Source organism: Sylvia atricapilla, chromosome 14, assembly GCF_009819655.1.
Source record: "Sylvia atricapilla isolate bSylAtr1 chromosome 14, bSylAtr1.pri, whole genome shotgun sequence".
In the NCBI taxonomy this organism is placed as follows: Eukaryota; Metazoa; Chordata; class Aves; order Passeriformes; family Sylviidae; genus Sylvia; species Sylvia atricapilla.
The window spans coordinates 10,727,141-10,748,909 of record NC_089153.1 but is presented as its reverse complement, the minus strand read 5'-3'; the positions used below and the strand labels follow the sequence as shown (position 1 = coordinate 10,748,909).

General features: G+C 37.6%; 1 protein-coding gene across 8 annotated transcripts in view; it reads left to right on the top strand.

Annotated features, from left to right (window-relative positions):
* The window catches only part of FAM13B (family with sequence similarity 13 member B), a 44,346-nt gene that overhangs the window by 8,444 nt on the left and 14,133 nt on the right, over positions 1 to 21,769 (top strand). For 7 of the 8 annotated variants that reach the window (XM_066329074.1, XM_066329071.1, XM_066329075.1 and 4 more), the window contains exons 2-14: positions 2,183 to 2,349; positions 3,293 to 3,483; positions 3,928 to 4,140; positions 6,103 to 6,280; positions 6,907 to 7,051; positions 9,030 to 9,187; positions 14,952 to 14,993; positions 15,663 to 15,818; positions 17,723 to 17,858; positions 18,081 to 18,104; positions 20,395 to 20,462; positions 20,993 to 21,047; positions 21,446 to 21,593. In XM_066329074.1, the coding sequence (XP_066185171.1) occupies positions 3,327 to 3,483; positions 3,928 to 4,140; positions 6,103 to 6,280; positions 6,907 to 7,051; positions 9,030 to 9,187; positions 14,952 to 14,993; positions 15,663 to 15,818; positions 17,723 to 17,858; positions 18,081 to 18,104; positions 20,395 to 20,462; positions 20,993 to 21,047; positions 21,446 to 21,593 (1,480 nt within the window). In that variant the 5' untranslated portion in view covers positions 2,183 to 2,349; positions 3,293 to 3,326. Of the gene's footprint in view, positions 1 to 2,182; positions 2,350 to 3,292; positions 3,484 to 3,927; positions 4,141 to 4,822; positions 4,880 to 6,102; positions 6,281 to 6,906; positions 7,052 to 9,029; positions 9,188 to 14,951; positions 14,994 to 15,662; positions 15,819 to 17,722; positions 17,859 to 18,080; positions 18,105 to 20,394; positions 20,463 to 20,992; positions 21,048 to 21,445; positions 21,594 to 21,769 lie in introns of those variants that run through there. The other variant, XM_066329077.1, reaches the window with a different exon arrangement.

The following is a 21,769-nucleotide window of genomic DNA, read 5'->3' as shown; positions in this document are numbered from 1 at the left end:
ATGAGGCTTTCACTAATTTTTCTCGGTGATAATAAGCCATATAAAGCTTTCTTCAAAGTATAAACCTGGGGTGTAAATCCGGTTTTGCTCTAAAAATGAGACAACCAGGCTGTTTCAACTGCATTGTTACGTTGCTAAGCCAGTTAAAATAGAAATCTGTAATACTTTCTTTTTTTCATGCCTCCTGAATGAAATTAATATTCAGGCAGCCTGTTCATCTGCTGCACCTGGCAGAAGTCGCTGAGCTTTCATGTCACTGAACTGAGCACGAAGTTGCCTCTGCTGAGAAAGCTGGGCTGCAAGATTGTTCATTTGGTGCCGAGTTTTAAAGTGGTTACTTCTAATTTAGTCTTTTTATTAGGTGATGTTTGTTTTGAAGGTTTGTTTGTTGGTTTTAGCAGGTCAGCCTGAAGCATTGTGGCAGATCCATCAAAGGTTTTCTCCCAGCCGCCCTTAACCCCGCAGCTGGCCAGTGTGAGGTGTTCTGGAGAAAACAAACTGTGTGCAACTTCATATTTTAAAATCGGCTTGGTGTATTTGGATTGATTGAAATCTACTTGCATGCAAAGATTATGTTGACTTTCATTTAAAATACCAAAACAAAATAAAATAAGAAAATGGCTGTCCATGAATTACAGGGGGGGTCTTGAATTGCAGCTGCTTCACCGGTGGAATCTGGTAGCATCTGTTAGTAACCAAGAATTTACAATAACAGATTTGAATATGATGGTGTTAAAAAAAGCAAAACCCATTGACTAGAACCCTTCATTTTCTGTTGTCAGCTCACCTGGAGTCCTGATCTCAGACCAGGATTCACTTGTGTGAGATGTAACAGATTTACAGTTTGTGTGTAATACAAGGCAATAGACAGAGACAATTTAAACACTTTTAAGCCTGAAATGTTTTTTCCTCTAGGTCTCAATGCAAGAAAATGCTGAGGAGGTGGAAGCAGTCTTATGTAGAGCTTATGACCAACTCCCTTAGCACATGGATGCAGTTTGGGGAGGGCTGGGAGCAGGAAAACTGCTTTAGTCAAGCTACTGAGAGTACTCTGGGCTCCTGTTGTGATAGGCTAATGAATGATCTGGCATTTTGGTACTGAAACCAGAGGGCTTGGTTGTCAGGAATTTGCAAGCAAAGATAAAGTTTATTTGTCCTGATGTGGAACAGAAGCAGGAGCTTGTGTGGGAGAACAAAGGGAGAGAAGGTACTTGTCTCCAGTCTGTCATATCAATCTCCAGTTATGAAACAAAAGGTTTCAGTGAATATACTTTGAAGCTGGGGAAAGCCTCTTTGTTGTCCAGTTTTGGTGATGAGTGTTGTGATTATGTGTATGTCACAAGCTTGTTTTGCCCAGTCACAGTAACTTGAATTTATTTAGATCAGTGATGGGGGAGATCAAGGGGCTGAGGTGACCCTTTGACTGATTCTGGGCATTACATTGGCTCCACTGTGCCATGAAGCTGCAATTTAAATTTTTAATACTACAGAAAATCATAAAGGCCATTTACTGTGATTTCTAGCTATTTTGAAAGTGGAGAACATGAAAAATGTCTAGATAATCTGGATTCTAAATAAAAGGTGGGAAAAATGTGGGTGGTTCTATGGAATGTGACTTGAGGAAGTTGCTTCCTGTATCCAGACCTGATGATCAGTTGGACTTTGAACTGGCAGTTAGGACACGTAGTCGACTTCCTAGAGAAGATGATCAGTACCACTGAAAACTGGTATACTCTAAATGTTCCTTAGTTAGGATTTTGGTTTTGGTCTTGCTGTTTAACCATGTTGTATTAGACCAGTGCCTGAGATCCTTCTAAAAATTTCATAGCCATTAAATATTTTAGTATGGTAGATACTTTAAAACACCCTGTATAACCTACTTAGCCCTCCTTGATTGTTTGGATTCTTTTGGATTGAGTCTGCAAATTATTTCATAATTGTGAAGACTTAGATGTCCCATGCTAACTTTCACTTCAGATTTGGTTAACTCGTAAGTGAAAAGAGGGATTTGGTGTTTTGGGGGCTCTCTTATAAGCTGTGCTGATGTGATCTTTATGCTTTCTTGTTCAGAACAAGAAACTGATGATTTGACAAGAATTCCTCTAACGTGATGTTTGGATTCCTCACTGAGTTTAACGCTGTTGAAAACTTTATGATCTAATAATATTTTCTTTATTTGCAGATTAACTGCTGAAGTACTGATCGAGTTCTGCTATTCTTCAATGAGGAACTACAGGCTGATCTTTTGCCATAATCTTAAACAACCATAAATGACAAAAGAATGCTTGGTCAGTGAGGGCAGCTGGCGCAGAAAGCGTTTTTCAAACTCGGCTGTTTAAGTACTCTGAGGTGGGTGTCTTACATTGTTTTACTGGGAAAAAAGGAAAAAAAAGAGCAAGTGTAGATTTCAGAATGTCTGATCTATTAGGATTTACCTCTTAGTAAAAAGAGAATTTTAGTTTGGTTGCAGTGCTTTGTCTAACAGCATATACTTTGTGTTCTGTGTGCCAGCTTCAGTGAAAGTGACTGCTTGCATTTAGCAAGTATGTTTTCTTTTCTTTTTATTATTTATTTTGAAAGGACAGTTTTTTCTTTGCTAGAAGAAATATTTTGGTTTTGACAGGGTATCAGCTTGGCTGAGTGACTTACACTGCCCTTTTGTTATCTATCTAGATCCTTTATCAAGCAAAGACTTGTAAGTGAAGCTCGAGCTTCTGCATGATAGAATGGTATCACTGAGCTTCTAGAAACTAGCTTTAGGGGTTTTCTATTCAGTAAAAATTTTAATTTGATGCAGGTGTTGAAAGCTTTATTATGTAGACCAGAAAATGCCAAATATATTTTAAAATTATTACAGTACAGTTGTGTATCAGAAAATACTTAATAATTTCATATAATTGAAACCTAGGGTTTTGGTTTGGTGTGATGCACTGGTTTCTTTTCCTGTTAAGAGGCTTTTGTATTGAGTTTTGAAATCCTGACTGCTAAATACCATCAGAAGAAGTACTGAAGAATCTACCAAAACTTCATTAAAAATGTGGTAACTAGAATTTTCTGCATTTTCCTTGCTGCAATATATGTTCTTCTCAGTCCTGTGTTGAGGGATAGATAGTCCTTTATTGAGTTAGCTCTGTTTGGAATCATTAGAGGACTGCCCATTAAAGCAGTGAATGGATGGAGACAGACTAGAGAGTATTTGCATTAGGTAATTAAAACACTTTGTTTACAGATCAATGCTTTCAAAAACATACATTGAAGTGGGGGTTTTTGTTTTAATTTCTCCTATTGACAGAAAAGACAGCTTTGATTTTTGGCTGCAAAAAGATATGAGGAAGAGCTCCTCCCCTTCCTTGAGTAACTGCAACTCTGTTCTTGCTAACAAAATATTTGGAATTCCACTTGATGAGCTGCAGCAAGAAGGGCAACCAGACAATGAGGTTCCATTCATAGTCCGCCATGTCGTGGACTATATTGAGGAACATGGTATGTATCACCTTGCTGTATTTCAAATAATATATTTCACTGTTATTCTTACAGAACAGATTGTGGGGTCTGAGGAGTACTTGTTTTCTGAAGTTAAGTATTGAACTGGATGTGATTTGGTTGTTTTGGGTACTTTCTTTCTTTGCTCCCTCTGTGTATCACTTGTTTTCTAGCCAGCAGTAATGTAGTCAGCTCTGCAGGGCACCTCAGAGGAAATGCTGTGGTTTAGGTACTGCTGGCATTTCCCTTGTTATTTTATTGTCACTGGGCACAAGGGTGTGTGTGTTGGGAAGAGAACTGCTGGAAGTCGTGCAAAACTGTTGTCCAGAAAATGTTTCAGTTTCAGAATGGGAATGGTGCATATCTGATTATCAGTAGTTTTTCCAATATGTTTGTCCATACTGCAGCTAAAAGTTTATTTCTGCAATTTATTTTCTGACTTAGGGGGTCTGGAACAAGAAGGACTTTTCCAAGTCAATGGGAATGCTGAGACAGTGGAGTGGCTCCGGCAACGATATGATAATGGAGAAGATGTGGACCTGGTTAAAGAAGCAGATGTACCCTCAGCTATCAGCCTTCTTAGATTTTTTCTTCAAGAACTTCCAGAGCCGGTTATTCCAGGCAGTTTGCACATACATTTGATGCAACTTTCTCAAGGTAATAATATTTTATGATTTTAAGAGTAAAACCCAGTATTGACTTGAGATTTGTAGTGGCACTAAGGTGTCTTTGGTTCTCTGTATAATAATAGTGGTAATATTGCTGTGCACTTTGGTTGCGGTGTTCTCTGTCAGGACTGGAGATGGGATTGAGGTATACATATGGGTTTACATATGGATTATTTTTAGCATGCAAGTCCCTGTTCAGTTCCCTTTTGTTAAATATATAGAGAAACTTCACTTAAACTTGCAGCTTATTCTTTACTGTCTTTTTTAAAGTGTAAAAGTTATTTCAGAAAAATGAGAAGTTATCTGTAACAAGGAAATCAAACAACATAAACCCTTAAACAGTGTTTTCAGATGCTAAAATGAGACTTTTGATTTTCTCTAATTGGGTTTTGCCTGTCTGATAGAGGTATCTCAGTTAGTTTTCAGAATTACATCATCAGCTGCATTTGAGGCAGAGGAATTGCTTAAAGAAATGCAGAAGGTGGTAGTAATTGTTGACCCAAATGTTGTTCTGGTTTTCTCCCTCTTCAGCAGTCCTTCCATATCATAAGTCAGGCTCAGATTAAATCAGTCCTCAGATTAACTTCATTATACAGCAAGGTGTGACCTGTGTGCACCATTAGGAGCTCATTGCAGGCAGGTGGTTCCTCAAAGACAGATGATTTGGGTAATTGAGGAGCCCAGCGAGGGTGTATTCCTGCTTTAGTGCCAGAGGACTTCAGTTAGAGGTAAAAATATTCTGCCTTTGGGCCTCTAGTTGTTTAGAACTTAAATTTCAGGATGGATTGGTTAGACAAAACATGGAGATAAGTATGTTCAGAGTGGTCTGATTATCACCTCGCTGTGCTCCCTTTCTTTTTAAAAGGCTACATTGTTAAAGTACTTCTTAAAGTATTTTTTTTTTCTATTCTGTTTCTAAAGTGCATTTCTAGAGTAAGAACTGTCAATGAAATGTTAATTTTAATGTGTTATGTGTTGAGACAACCATTTTCTGTGCTCAGTTGCCTGTATTCAGCTGCTGTAGGTGTTGACTGTGTCTGAGCAGATGAAATCCTGCAGTTCCTGCTTGCTGTTCCTGTACATGCTCCACAGGGGATTTACTCACTCTTTGCTTTGATATTAAGGACTGGGATGTCTCTGCTCCCTCATCTAGAGAGACAGGGATGGCTCATCATCTTCAAATGTGCTTTTCCCTCTAACTGATCTTACAAGAGTTTCAAGTGTCTGAAAAAGAAGGGGAGGCCTCTTTGTATAAATTTTTCTTTCATTTTGCTTTCTTGACATTTCCTATATATGGAATTTCTCAGTTAGGTACAAACAGCTGTAAACGCTTTGAACCTTGCTGCCTGTTAGGCTGATGAGGTAACAAATAAGATTTATGGGTACATATTTTGATGAAGAGTATAGTTAAATGGGGTGAGAATGAGGAGGTTTTATGGTGACCCTTTCTCAGATCTGAAATTGAATCAGCAAGCTTCAAGCTAAGCAGTGTGATAATGATTACATTGAGATAGCTTGGATTTATCAGTTAAGTATTATAAAAGCAGATAAAGTGGTGAGAATAGCATGCCTGTAAAGGAAAAGGTGTCAAAGTATCTTGTCTGCCAGAAGAATTTAACTAGATGGAAGTAGACTCATTATCTGGAGCTGTTGTTGTCTCTAGAGCTCTTCTGTGAAGCAATTGGTATGTAACAGTGGTAAAACAAAAACATACAGAGTTTGCCCTCTGAAATCAGGAATTTGTGTGGGCATTAATTGGGGAAAACGTGCAGAAGAGAATGTGGTGGATAGTGCTGAACAAATGCAAGTCAGTTTTCACATTTTAGGTTGTAGTTTGACTAAATTAGTTGTGCTTTCAGAAATAAGGAATTGTCAGAGGCAAAAAGCTAATCACTATCAAATATAAGAAGATACCTTCTTTGTGTCTAAAATATTTTTATTAACTTTTCAGATTATAATAATGAAGATGAATTTGGAAGAAAGTTGAGGTTCCTCTTGCAGCAGCTTCCCCCTGTTAATTACAGTTTGTTAAAGTTTCTGTGTAAATTTTTAGCTAACGTAGCATCGCATCATGAAGAAATTTGGTCAGCAAGTTCTTTAGCTGCAGTCTTTGGCCCGGATGTTTTTCAGTAAGTTAATTATAAAAATTCATTCACTGTTTCTGTGGGAATTTGAGTGTCTTTGTGTAGTTCAAAGTCATTCCTGGTCGGTGAACAACAGAAACAAAGTGCACAATATGTCTGAGGCAGAATCTTTTTCTGTTCCCACACACTCTTTCACCCCAGTTGGGTTTTACAATTTTTGCTAAGATATAAACAGCAGCTTGACTCTGAGCTGTGGCATCAGAAACCACTGTTTTGATTGTTGTATTACTGTATTTATTCTGAGATTCAGATATTTTAGTGATAGTCTGTAAGGCTACTATTTTTAGCAAGTAAACAGTTCCAGGAGAAGGCTGGTAAAGTACCAGCTTTTACTGTTGTTTCCTCTCCACAGGAAAATATTTGACTTCTAAATATTCCTTATGAAAAGTTATTTGACTAAGTAGCTGCTAATCCATCATTTTTAAATCTGAAATAGTATAAAGCTTTATAAGGCAGTGTTGTGAAGGCATGCTTAAAGTTTTGTGTGTTTGGAATGGGTGGGGGGATAATGGTGTGAAGTGTAGCACTTAGTCATAGAAGACATGCAGAGGTGTGCTTTGGGGAAATGTTGCATTTAGATTTTTAAACTAAAACAGTGTTGAAATCTTCAGCATTTACACAGATGTGGAGGATCTGAAAGAACAAGAAATAGTTAGCAGAATAATGGCGGGACTTCTGGAGAACTACTATGAGTTTTTTGAGAATGAAGAGGAAGATTTTTCATCCACTAATGATTTAAGCTCAATAACTGAGCAGGTAAGAATATTTTGAATGGTTATATGTTACCGCTTAACTGTCATACACATTTATGTTTTGGAAAGATTTTTTGAAATACAGTTTCTTTAGTATGACTTAGGTTTTGTCAGTTTGCAAGAAACTTCTTCCTTAATGCTTGTGAAGTTCTTGCTTTTCTAGTAAGTATAGCTGTCCTATATTGAAAAATACCTAGAAAATAAACCAACAGTGATATCCTGCCCAACACAGACACAGTTATAAACAGCTTTCTAATTACCAATTTAGGAATGAAGAACTGTTATTTGATCAAAGGAAGAGCGACTGTGTTGTTGGTCTTGGTCAAGAGTATTTCTAGGTGTGTCTTACAGGAACATGCAGGGTCTTGCACTCCTCTGGATGATGTTATCAGTGGTGCTTTCCTGTGCCAAAGTTTTTGAATGATGTTTCTGATTCTAAGACTTGAAAATGATGTATTTTCTGTAAAGAGGAAAAAGGATAAATTATAAGCAGTTGCTAAGGTAGGTAACAAAGAGTACTGAATTTTAAAGCATATCTCACAAACCCCTCTTCTAGCAAGACAGGTAAGGCAAGTACTGGGGCACTTGGCTGCTTCCTCTTCCCTGCAGTAGATGTTGGCCTGGTGTGCCAGGCGTGGGCAGCAGGTTCTGCTCTGCAGAGCTCCATGCAGGAATGTCTGGCACTGAGAGCTGCCACAGCCCTGCTGCGTGCAGGGAGCTGCTGAGCCTGTGACCCCTGAGCTGGGGGCTCCCACTGAGCTGGGATAGCTGCTCTGTAAACCAGAGCTGCTCTGGGCTCTCATGCTTGAAATTATGGGCTTGGCTGTGCCTCATTATATGTTTCAGCAAAAGGGTTTCCTAAGCACAAAATCTGTTTGGTGTGTGGTTTTGTTTGTTTTTTCCCTTAGTTGGAGGGCTGATGGGGTGTCCCTTTATTTCGTGGTGTCTCCACCAGATGTCAACAGTGCACTTCTGTCGGGCTGGTGCGGTGGGGACAGAAGGGCTGCTGTCCCCGCAGGGCACAGCCCTGGTGGCAGCTGCCTCAGTGTGTGGGTGGGCTTGCCTTTGCCTCACTGGCACATCCTCTTGCAATTACAGAGGAAAATCAGGGATAAATACATTTCTGGCCTGGAATGTAGTGACATATAATACGCCACACCCCTTTTAAAAATGAACAAATATCTCCTTTCTTGTCTTCTGTGTAATCTTAAACTTCTGAAGTTTCAATTTTTAATTTAGTGCTTTTGTTTTACACTGGTGACAGATACCATAAAGCATATTTTCTTGAGGCTGCTGCTCTAATTTTTGGGTTTGCAAGATCGGGAGATCAGTAATCAGTCACAGAGGTACCTTGGGTGTCTAAGAGAATCAGTTTTTCCTCTTTACCTTTTCATGTTTTAGACATAGTTGCTTTCTAAAAAAGTGAAGTTTGCTGTCTTGAGTTGCCACTTGGCTATATTGGTTTGGATTTTAAATTGGCAATATTTTACTGCTTCAGTAAAAACATCTGTGTTTGGAAACAAAGAAACAAAAATAGACGAGCACAGAAACTTTGTAAGTGTTCATTCCGAGCTTTGAAGTTTGGGTTCATAGACTTCTGTATTGCCTTCCCAGGAGGGTTTGAAAACGCTTCTGATACATGAATAAGGCTACCTGTGGAATAGAGGAGAATTATCTGTTTCAGATATAGAAGAAGAAAGGTTCATTATTTCACTGTGAATGGGATTTTATCCTTTCTTCATTCTGCTTGTGTTCATTTATGGCATCAGAGGTGCTTTTTGATTTTTGTCCCGTGTTCAAGAGCAACTTTTTAATGGTGTGGAATTTACAGTTTTACATAAAACCAAGTCTAGTGTGTCTGTTTTTTCCCAAAATTGAAGAGTGTTCTTCACATTACTTTCATACCTTTCATGCTCTTTTAATTCTCTGGACCTCTTGAAAGGAACTTTTCAATCCATTAACTTTGTTTAAATGTTTTTTAGATCAATGATCTCTTGGAAGAAGAGGAAGATGTAAAGCTTGAGCAGTCAGAAGAACTTCCAGAAGACAGCACAGAGAAACCTGCTGAAAGGCCAGCTGTGGTGCATCTAGATATGACAGGGAGTCTCCCAGATTCCAGGAATGTTACAGCATCAACAAGGTAACTTGCTTCTGCCTTGCCATTTGGATTTGAAGTTAGGATTGTAATGTGTTCTGTCAGAAAGAGAAACTGCCAGACTTCGGAGAAAAATGTTGGTATCTACAATCAGCAGCTTTGAAAGTAGATGCAGTTCTTGAAATAGTAAAATATGGGGTAAAATAACTGTTTCCAAATCAGCAGAGGAATGGCTGTAGAATTCAGATCAGATGAAGTATGGGGATTTATGCAGGGAGAGGTAGAAAGGGCATATTTTAGTGAAACTGTGAAGTGGTATTTAAACCGAAAATTCTACAGCAGAAATAGGAAGTATCTGCATACTGGTAGATCCAAACCTGTGCTGTACCATCCTTCCAAGGGGAAATCCTGGGGCTGTTTCTTGTCCCGTGGTGCTGGAGAGCTCTGGGCAGGTTTGGAAATTGCAAAATGTGATGTAGGCAGGAATGTTGGTGGGTCACCCAGCTTTTAAGAGCAATTCTCATAAAAGAATGTGTAAACATAAAATCATACTTTCATTTGAGAGCTTATTGGTGTTTGCTTGTAATACACAGATTTATATTTTACTTGTTTGTAGTATGCAAGGTTTTATTTTTAAGTCTGCTTTACTTGTCCTTAGAGTTTACGTTCTACAGATGGTGCATTTTACCTCTTCCCCTCTACAACATGTGTTTGGTATGGGCATTGCATGTAAGAACTTGTAGGGAGGAGTGAGGAGGAATCTAAAATAAGAATGTGACTAAAAGCAGAAGAAATGCAGGGAAAATCACAAGTAAGTTACTGCCTAAGAATGGATAGTTTCAAGAATATGGGTTTTTGGTTTAAAAGCTGAATCTCTGCAGCTGCTGGCTGCATACTTCATTCTGCTTCATGGCAAGAAGCTGTAAAATATCAAATAATGACAGAATCGTGATTCTGTTTTGTAATTGAAATTATATTTTAATCAGTAATTATCTTTATCATTAATAAAGCTTTTTTTTGGTTTGAATTAAATTTTTTAAAAATGTAACTATTCGCAGGTATTAGGTTGCTTCTGGAATGTGTAAACACAGCAGTAGTGACAAACTCAACATGTTTGAGAGTTTAAATTGGATAGCCTGAAGAGAAAAGCATTTTTACTTAATGTTTAAGGTTAATTAAAAATGAATAGGCATTAATTATGGTTGGCATTTTACAAAATTTGTGGGGAAGGATAAAGAGGAGTCCTTCAGAAGAATCAGAAGTTTGACTATAAAACCAGAACAACTGCAGGAAGCATTTAAGAAGAAATAAAGTGAATGGAGAAGTGGTCTTTATAAAACTTTCAACCACTATAAGTACTGTAAATATTTCCTCAAACCTAATGGCTTTTATGTATGCATTTAGTGGCCTTTTTTTGGTGTTAGTTCCTTGATGTAAAAAAAAAAAAAAATAAAAAAAATTAAGAAAGGAAATGTTAATGCAGGTTTATTTGGATTATTTATCTTTGTCCTGATGTAGAGCTTGTGGCAGCTTATACAGGAAGGAGGAGGAGAAGTAGATCTTAAACATGATTATTGCAGTACTTTAAGCTGGGGTTTTGTTGCCTTTTTGCTGTTGTCAGATTTTGGGAAGCAAATATCTGTATTTTGGTCTCTCTATGAAGACTACTAAAAGAGATTGTACAAATCAAGATAAACAATGAGGCATCTTACCTTCCTTCTTGTTATTTGGACTATAAGTTGCTTCTGATTTTGCTTACTGCCTTTTTTCTCTACTCATTCTGTTTGTTCTTGCTGAAATCTCTGACCTTTCTGCGTGGTGTTAATTTGACTTTGAGTTAGAGGTCTTGTGAGAATGTGGATAATCATTAATGCACTTTGGTTTAGTGACTGCTTGAAAATGGTATTTCTAATGGACCTATGGAGTGATCTTTGAGCCCATTACCCAGCAGGGAGCATTTGTTGCTCACAGGTTGGCATTGAGCACCAAAGGAAACTTTTCTCCTTTAGCAGAAGTCTCTTCCCCACAGCTCTTTCTGCTGTCCTGACTTTTGGAGTAAAGAATTACTGACTCAGCATTGCAGCTGAATTTTAAGACATGCTGTTGAAATAAGTACTTTAGAATCCTTCTGTGTCATTATTCCAAATTTTTCATCTCTGAGCCTTGCCAAGCAGTATTTGCTTTAATTGGGCAGTTCATCTCAAATGTTGTCAGTCAGAAGCTTAATATAAAAACTCTTTGGTTTTGGAGTTTTCAAAATTATATGTGTAAAAATACGAGATACGACAGGCAGTAAGTTGTATAAACAGTTTGGTTTGTTTCTGCTAAATGCAGTGACAAGGGCAACATCCTCACTGCTTCTGTGATATTTTTGTTAACCCTTTTGTGATTTAATTAGCTCTAATCAGAGAGAAGTGATAATATTAACCCCTGCCAGGGGAGACAAAATGCATGGTATAGCTGACTGAATAGAAGAGCTGCCTAAATTGCTAGAAAACACATTTATATTTTAATGTACTGCTGGTTTTTAGCATCTGAACACTTTTTCCTCCTTCCATCCTGGAAGATCTGTAAACAACACGTTAGGAGAGCTTTCAAGTGTTGATTGGGCAGCTTATTGTCAGGAGTGACCTCATGTTGCAGTCGATTTCTATTTAGACTGCAGGGTTTAGTGCAGCACTCCAGAGGTGCCGCTCACAGGCAGCCCCCGGAGCACAGCCAGCAGCATGCACAGCCAGCAGCCCACAGCACGTTTTGCTGCCTTCCAAATGAAGCATTTTTACATGAAGTGCTCTTTTGGGATAGCAAAAATAATCAGGATGGCCTGCAAAGTTCTGCTGCACAGGTAAATATATGGAAAGAAAATGTCGTTTTGATGTGATCGCAAGTTAAGGCTTTAACTTTAAAATTAATGTGAAATTAAATGTGGTTTGGAGATACAAAATGAAATAATATCACAACTGATTAATTTAATGAGAAATAAGAATCTGTGTATAGTTAGGAGATTACCAAGGAGAACTTGGGCATGTTTTATCTCCAGTTAATGTATTTTTCTACTCAAGATATATTTTTACCGGGACCTTTTCTGGATAGGGAGCCAGTGCTGAAGGGGTTCTCAGGAGGGAGTTGGCATTATGAAACAAAGATGTTTACCTTTCTGTGTCTTGCTGTGTCATGCTGCGTTAAGGCTCTGTCTGGCATTATAAATTACAGCTTTTAAAAAGTATTCTTGAACTGTGGTGGGTGAGCTCAGAAGTTCTAGTGGTTTTCACCTAAGACTGTCACATTTGTTTCAGAAAGTGCTTAATTGCTGAAGTGATTCATTGAATAGATGTAAGATATTCTTCATGGAGTAAGAGGATTCTTTAGGCTTTGTAATACTGCTGATTTATGCACAGCTTTTGCTGAGTACCTCTAATGCTCCCAAAGGTGTTGAGTAAAAGCACTGGAGAACTGTCCTGTGCTGGGGGCTGAAGGTTACACACTAGGATGGAAAATTTTGTTCTGAACCATGTCTGAAATAATCTGGATTCTTTGGAGATGAGTTTGAGTCTCCCTATTCTTGACACATTTCCTCATTGTCTCAAGTGGTAGAATAAAAGGATTTCAAGTCATCACAATTTCCTATAAATAGTGTTTGTACTTATGCCCTTGACTGATTTTTTCTTGCTCTCTTTTGCAATTAGGGTGTTGCAGTGTTCTGTGCTCTAATTGCCTCATTTTTCTTCTCCCAGTTTGTCCAAGGAGTGGCTATTTTAATAGTAAATCGATTTCAATCTACAGAATTGTGTATTTATACCTTAAGAATACAAGCATACCTTTTATAATAAAACTTTTGTAGAACTTACTGAGATGGATAATTAAAACTACATTTTTCATATTTTGAAATGTTACTGGGTTTTTTCCCCAAGATCATGCTTCTTTTCTCTTACCTTGTTCATGAAGCTAAACTTGTAGCTCCATATTTTAATTTTTTATTTCAAGTATTGTAAATCTAAAGTATGTTTATCAGGAAATCGACTTTGTAGAGGTGGTAGGGCTATGCTGAACTTCTGTGCATGGAAATACAAACAAAATGTGAATATCCTAAACTGTAAACTACCTCCAGCCATTTTTTTGTTTGTAAGAAAAACACAAAATGTCAGCGTGTTCCCCCTCAGTTATTTGATCTGCAGCTTTGAAATCAGTGGCTACCAGATCTGGCTTCTATGTCAGGTGTTTTAATTTCCCAAAGCTATGTCAGTTTTGAAATAGTAGAGTGCTGTCTGTTCTGTCAGTGCATTTGGAATGTATCAGCTTTGGCTTTTCACCAGGCAAACACACGCACAAATCATAAGATGGACTTGATTTGTTAGCTAGTTTCCATTTTTAAAAAAAAGGGAAGAAAAGAAATTAAAAGCATCTATGAGCACCTGCTCGTTCACTTGTGCCATATGGAGTTTAAATGCTATGCACTCTGCTCTTGGCCCACTACAAGGTATCTAAGGCAAACTGGTGTAGTTATTTTTAAATAAATATTTTAAACCACTTTCTTTATCAGCTTATGTTTAATTGAAAGCCCTTCATTGCTTGTGCTTGTGTTTCATCTACTTGGAGGAAGGAAAAATAGAAAGTCTGCTTGAGGTGATTTTTCTCTCTGGTGGCAGAACTGCTAATAAACTTCATAAGTTCTAACCAAGGTATTCTTTTAGTGTTGAAACTATTCTTGGGTAAACAGAGAGACAATTTTTAGTGCAAGCAAGGCTCATAGCAGTCAAAACTGATAGAACATCTCACAGAGGTAATAACTTGCTCAGTTCTCAAGGGGGGTGGCAAGCTCCCTTGTATTTCAGGGTTTACCTTATGCCTTCATGAAAGTAATATTTTAAATCAACTTTGGCAACAGTGTTGTAAAGAGTAGAATAAAATATTTTCCAGCTTTTTTAGCCTAGTTATCTGTAAGAGAAAGAAAAAGACTTTTTTTATCTCCTTCCCTGCCTCCAAGTTAAGCTGAAATGAATATTTACTTTTTTCTGAGTGAGGTGTGTGTATTGCAATTTACGGCTGTTTATAGTAGGTTTCTCATCTTTTATTCTTTACTGTCACTTTGTCTAAAGTTTTAAAGTATTCTGTTTATAGCAAAATTTTAATCTTATTAATGAAAAATTGTAGAGGGACCACACACAGAGGAATTAACTGACTTGTGTCAGTCATGTCCAATTCCACCCTCCTGCCTCTCCTCAAATAGTTTAACATCCTAGGCTGAACTGGCTTGGCCTGAAGATTCCCAGATGCTTTACAAAAGTGAGGCTCCTGTCCCAAAATCTGTCTTCTACTTGAAATGTTGTAGCTGTGCTCAGAGAGTGTAGATCTGTTGAGTGTTGCAGAATAAAATTGTGCAACAGTGTGCAGAACCTGTGGAGGAAAGCAGAGTAATTTGGAATTTGCTTTAGGCAGCAGGGTTAAAATCTGCATTCTTAAGCAAGGTGTCAGGAAATGTTTGACTACAGAATGATTAGTATTTCCCATGGGAAAGACCATACATCTGAGAGCTTGGAGCTTTGTAACACAACAAATATTGGCTCTTGAGAGACAGAAATCTGCATTGCTGCTTCTACTTTCTGCCTTGTGATGGTGCTCCTTCTGGATTCTGTCATTTAAATAATAAAGGACTGCAAAGCAGGGTGTTCCTTACGTGTTTATTATCCTTCTCTTAGCTGCATCACATGCAATATTTAAATATTTTTCAGTTGCTTTCTGTTGACTTCAAGACTTTTATTTAGTGTGATAAGTTTTTGCATTATATTAACTTTTTTTTCCTTTATTGCAGTGCTCATATCTCTCCCATAAGTATCTTGCCAGCCTCTGCAGAGTAAGTATAATGAAAATATAAAGTGCTTGAATTGTGCTCTTTCTAGAACATGCATAGATGTTATGTATCCTTTCAAAAAATGCAGTAGGTTTGATTACAGTTATGAAGGAACATACTTTAGGGTGAAGGATTTCACTGCTGGCATTTAACACTAATTCAGGAAATACCAAATGCCTGTCAGTGTTGTTGATTGCAGGAGCATGAGAGCAGAGTGTGATTGCATCCAGAGTCCAAAACTTTGGTTTTACACTTAGATACATCATAAGTTTTTTATTAATCTTATAATAGCATTCATATTGTAATTTTAGCACCAGTGATACTGAGTACAGTTCAGTGGAATTCTTTGTACAGATGTGGAGGAAAAATAAAAGCACAACTTGAGAGTTAAAATGGGATTAAATAGTTTCAGATTTTAAAGGAGAATTTTTAGAGGCTTCTTGTATGTTGGGGGTGAGCTGCCTGAGAGGTGCTCAGCAGAATAGTCTGTTTTTAAAGAATACTTTCTTTTCCAGATGAAATTTTGGGCATATCCTGTGTCCTTCAGCAGGTACTTGCTGATTGTCTCTGCTATTTGTTGGCTTTTGCCTTTTAAGATGACAGCCCTGTTCAGGAGAGGGTGTGGCCAAGTAGAGTTCTTAATAGGATTTTTCTCTCTTTTTTTCTTTTTAGCATTTTAGAAAGAACAATCAGAGCAGCTGTGGAACAGCATCTTTTGGACCTGCAGAGCAGCTTAGATAACGATCTGAAACATATACAGCAACAACGACTGGGCTGTAACAATGAAACAAAAACTCCCAGTGGAGATGAGGAAGGATCTAACAACCAGTAAGATTTTGTTGTATCTGTAATGAATTCTGGAAGATTGTGTATCTTAACTCTTTCAAAAAAACCTACCCAAATCCCCCACCACAACTCAGAATTTTGTTACAACTTTGGCTGTTGAATTCAATTTTATCTATTTTAAAACAAATCAACTTCCATCAGTGCCAGTAATCAATAGCTCTTGAAGCAAATATTTTAAATTGATCTTTAGCTATAAAGCATAGCTAAAAATGCCATGCAGTATGTCTGCTTTACTGCTGAATTCTGTGCAAGTAGCATAGGAACTTGAATTTACTCAAGTGCTTTCATTCTTATCTCACCAATGATACAAAATTTTAACATACTAAAGCTATTGTAGATTCTCTTTTAGTTTTATAACCCTGTCTTTCCATGTCAACACAGCTACTACTGCTCTGGCTGCCAGTGTCAATGAAACAGCCAAAATTGGATAGAATGACCACTGTGGGTCGATTTGCATTCCAACCTTATTTGATCAGATTTTATTTTTCTTGTAAATCAGGCCAGATTCTGAGTGTAGTGATTGCCATGGCAGCATTTGGAAGTTGGTACATTTTGGTACTTCAATAAAAATAGTCGTGATTAATATCCAGACTTCAAAAATGTGTTGTTAAGATTTCAGTACCTAAATTTCTTTGTTGCACAAAGCTGGAATATGTGAACAGAGCCTGAAATTCATGAAGTGTTCAACAACTCAAATGCTTTTTTCTAAATTGTTCAATCTTTAGTGGCTTTAGAAGACAGGAATAAAGTTTGCAGTGGATCATAAAAGTAATAATCATTCCTGGTGATGATCAATTAAATCTGAGTTTTAGTGCTAAAGATTCAATGTCTTTGAAGTAATTTGTAAGTGGGTAATTGCCTCACAGCTGAATTCCTTCAGTCCCAGTGTAAGTGCTGCAAAGGTTGGCTGATCTCAGAGGGGGAGGCTCCAAGTGCCATCACTGCCGGTTTGAAACCAGTATCCTCCTCTGGCACAGGGACTATTCCAAATGCTTCTGATCATCATTCCACTGTGGATTAACTGGAAGAGAGGATACATGATATCGTTCTTCAAGGGAGCGGCTGGGTTCTTTAAAGCAGCAGACTGCACAAGGCAAATACACAGTTAAATTAGGAACTGAAGAAAGCAGCCATCCAGTGCCAATTTCTCAGTACTAACTTAATGGCTGGAATTAAGAAAAGAAGAGTTAAAATGTTAATTTTCAACCCATCCTGTTTATCATCTCTATATCTGATAGACAAGGAGCTTTCTTAATGTGGTTTGAAATTCTTTTTGAGTGAGGAGAAGGAAAGCAAAGAAGTCAAAGGCTTGTGATGAGTGACAGAGTCATGTGGTAATGGGGTGGTGGCACATAAAGAATATATGTGAATACAAATAAGGTGTCAATTAGTTTTAACCTGGCTGTAATGTTAGATTCCTTAAGTTGAAGTCTCAGCAGATTAATTGTTAGAAATAGTGGGGTTTCTCACTGGAGGGGAACACAGTGGCAGTAGCTATAAAGCAACTGACTTCAGTACTGAGAGCAGTGTAGCCACAGCAATGTCATTGAGTCACTGTAGTTTCAGGATGTCATTGCTTCTGGCTGTTGTGTTTTAATTCCTTAGATTAGTATGGTAAGTGTGGGGTGTATACCTGGCCCTTTAGACAAAAACCAAATAAATACATTTTAGTATGTCCATCATGTATGGATGTAGAAGACATCACATAAATAATTAATTTTTGCCTACACATCAAAATAATTCTGTTAAAAGAACCCAAACAAAAAACATCCTGATGTTTGATAGTGTTTAAGGAGGGGGGAAACAAGTGTTTCTTTTTTTTTTTTCTTTTCTTCTTTTGAAGGTATAACAACTGGTTTCTAAAGTCCTTCTGTTTATATCTTTAGGAATGATGTTATTGAAGATAATGACACTGGTAGCAGTGAAAACACAGGAGACTGCTCTGAAGTATTGGTTTGCACTGATTTAGACAGTGAAGCTATGAAACATGATACTGTAACTGAGGAAGAAGAAACCATTGAGGTGAGAGCAAGAGTCTCCTGCATATCAAATCATAAGTTGCTGCAACTTTAGTGCTCTAGAGATCCAAATTTTCCTAAGAGCTCTGATGTAGCATTACATGGTGCTCTTGCTCTGTGCAGTCAGTTGTCTTCCTTGCTGTGCCATGTGCACTGAGAAATTTTTGTGTATTTTGGTGTGACTTGTTTGGACTCTGACTGATATTTTCCCACTCTTCTTTCACAGGTACCAGCCCTTCCTTCTGCTGAGGTAAGTCGATGTGTGAGGCAGCACAGCACTAGTTAGAACAGCATCTGTTTCAGTCAAGGCTTCCTGAGGAGCAGAGGCTGTAGAGCTGAGATTGCAGCATAGCTCACAGTCAGATGGAATGGCTCAGGAAAGGGTAGCAGTCACCTTGAGACTTCGCAGCTTCTTGGCTGTGCTTGTACTAGGAAGGTGTGTTTTTGTCAGTAGCTAATCACAGTCTTTCCTCTCTATTTCCAGTTTCTTCTGTGGTAGGCAGAAATGTCTTGTTCTTTTCAGCACATCTTTCTCTCTCCCCTAGTTGATGCAATCATGGAATTCTTTAAAATATGTGCTGACAAAAATTAAATCAAGGATAACAGTAAAGTGCAAGAGAAGAGAGTATTCTTTCACTCTGTATCAGGCAGCACATATGCAGCTGTCAGATAAGCCCTTCTAGTGAAAAATATCAAATCTGTAGTTCCTTATTTATTTGCTAACAATTGTGTTGTTACAAAGCTAAATGGTGAATTCTGTGAGTGGAGGTTTGTTACACATGTGTAGAGAGGTTTCTGCAATGGTTTTCAGCTTCTTGCTTCTGAGTCCATAAATCTTCCTGAGGGTTTCCTGAAAGATAATCAGATAAGCAAACCTATTGTTAGTAGACTTAAATTAACTAGAAGAATTTAATGGGCCTTTGAACTTGAAAAAATGGGAATGGATGCCTTAGAATAGTGAAACTGAGTCATCTGGTATCTGTATTTTTATTAAAACAAAATGTTTCCATAGTGCTTTTCACTGTTATGATGTGTTCTGCTCTTGGGCTTCTGGTTGCTTTTGGGGATCCAAATGACTCTCTTCAGTCACCTAGCAAGCCAATTTTTTCAGTTGTTTCAGCTAGCATATTGTTTTGAAATCTCATTCTGTAAATTTCACGGAATTTATTCATTGTTCTGATTCTTTACTCATCCTTCAGTGACAAAACTTGTTCTAAAAAAATAATTGTTATTGTATAGCACAAAATGCATAAAGCGTGGTGTTGGATATGAAGGGGAACATGGTGCTTGGGAGTGCATGATAGAAATACTTTGATAATCTTTTATCATATTTGGTGTCATTCTTGGCCTTTTTTTTTTGCTTTTTGATAGACTTCTGCCATTGCTGTTAGTGACAAGGTGACATTTTGGTGTGAAGTTTTGGTTTTTTCAGTGTTAGTTTTTATCATCCTCTTAATGCAATGTTTCAAATGTTATTGGAGAGTTGTACCTTTTGGGGAGAGGCTAAAGGGAAATGTGGTGATTCTCCAGTGTGGCAGGAGTTTGAGGGGGGCGTGTAGGGTTGTAGGAAAAGAAAGCCCTGCATGTGATTTCTCCTTTGGGCCTGAAATGGAAAACAGAATCAGCTGTTTCCACAACTCCAGTAAGCGTGACTATGCAAGACTTACACAGCTCATCTCCAGGGTGGAAATTAGCTTCTGGAGGATGACAAATGCACTGTAATTAAAAATTGTTTCCCCAAATTGGAATTTGACTTGAGGACTGCGATAATGTCAGCGGAAGAATGGTGTCTTTTTCTGATAAGAGTGTCAGTTGTTGTCTGTAGCATAGAACTGGCACCTGTTGGTGTGTTTGCACTCTCCTGGTAACTTGATACTATATTCAAACGCTGTAAAGATAATTTTGTGAGAATTCTTGAAGTCTAAAACTTAATGACATATTTTATATTTCAAATTTCTTGTATTCCCTCAAATAAGACATTTTTCTGAAGAAATCGAGTACTAGGCTTTGGCATAAATACTTTCAGTGAACAAAGTGGTGACATGGATTCATCTGAATTTGTTTTGTGAGATGGTGTCATAGAACTGACAGCAGTTCTTCATTCCCATCCAATTCTGTTGCTGTTTTATTTAGTAACAGGGATTAGTAGCTCCTTTAAAAAGTTTGTCAGACTTGTTTCATTTCATATATGCTGGACACAACTGTTTTTGAGATTAGGATGTACAAACTCCTATGATTTTAGTCGCCTCAAACTTCATGTCATGAGTGGCAATTTTAGGTACAACTTTTATTGAAGAAATAATACAAAATGCTTTATCTGAAGATGGAAAGTCATTGTCTGACTTCTGGTGATTAAAACACCTGATCACTGGCCTTGCTTGAGTTGTAAAAATGTCACATGGTTAAAAGCGTGATTTCCATCCCCACATACAAGAAGATTTTAGTTCTGGAGGGCGTTTCATGGTCAGAAATGATTATGGAAATGTTTTCTGTTGGGAGAGCCATTCCCAAATCTTTCTAAACATACTTTTCCCCAACAGACTGCAGACATATTATTGAAACCATGTGATGAAGATGAAGATGTTGATGGAGAAAATAATAGTGAAAGGTTTGTGTTTTTCTATAGTCATACAAACCTATATGATGGTACAGCTTTCTTTCTGAACAGCCCTATGATCTAGGCAAGAGAAAGAGAAGAATAAAAACTTATTTTCTTTAATATATTTTGGCACATTTATTGCTCTTGTTAGCAACAGTGACTCGCCAGAAAGCTTTGTTAATTTGCAGCTTTACTTCAGCACTGATGGAAATTTCAGTTTTATTCAGTTGCGTTTTAACATATTTACTCTCAGTTGAGAATGAAGGTCTGAGCTGTTTTTATTTCCAGCTTTGTTCAAGTCTAGTTGTTGTTTACATGCTACACCTTGAAATTCAAGGTGAAGATCACAGAGTGGAAAAAAAGTAATAAAACGTTTATCCCCCAGAGTTTTAATTATTGCCTTAGGTAAATACATTGCCTATCTGCTAAAACTGCATGGGGTTTGTAAAAAAAAAATGAGAGGAGTGTATAGTGCTTACAGTGCATTTAAATGATAATGTGCATTTAAAATGATAATGAGCTCTGTGTCTTCTTTTTAGGGAAAATAGTATATTGCTTGATGGCAATGATAGAGTATCTTCAGAGGCATTTCTGGTAAGAAAGTTTTCATTTATATACTGATACACAGCATCTTATAAGAAATACAAATGTGAAGTAGCATAGTAAATTCAGCCTTTAACATCTTGTGGTGGTTGGTGCTGCAAGGCTTGCAAGACCTCTGTTAGAGAGCTCATCGTGTCACTTCACAGAAACTTAGGATGGCACAGCAAGTTTATTATGCATCTTATGTAATCATCAAATGTTTTGTAGTGTAAATAATTGCTGTTTGGGTGTGTGTCTCTGTAATTCCTCAGATTTGGAAAGTGGTGGTGGTTTTTTTTTGGTTTTTTTTTTTTTTCCCCCCCTTAAAATTTCTAGAAGTGCTGGAACTGATTAAGTACCTGATTTCCAGCTGTTAAGTAATAATAAAATTGTTTGTTCTTTCAATTCAGGATTCAAGTAGCAAGAGTTGTGATCTGAATGCAAACACGGATTCAGAGGTGTTGGGGGATGACAGCGTTAATGTTCCCGAGGAGGCTCCGGGTGTCCAAGTACCACATCTGGATCTGAAGAATGTATCTGATGGTGACAAATGGGAAGGTAATTTTCACTCTTTAGCTCACAGTATTGTTAGGGAGGAGTGATAAATAAAACAATTTACAAAGCAGAAGCAGCAGACAACAAGATATTCCTATACATGTGGTAAGATTAACCAAGTCAAGATATAGGTCTCATTTTGTTTCAGAGCCATCTGCAACTTCACTGAGGACCTTAAA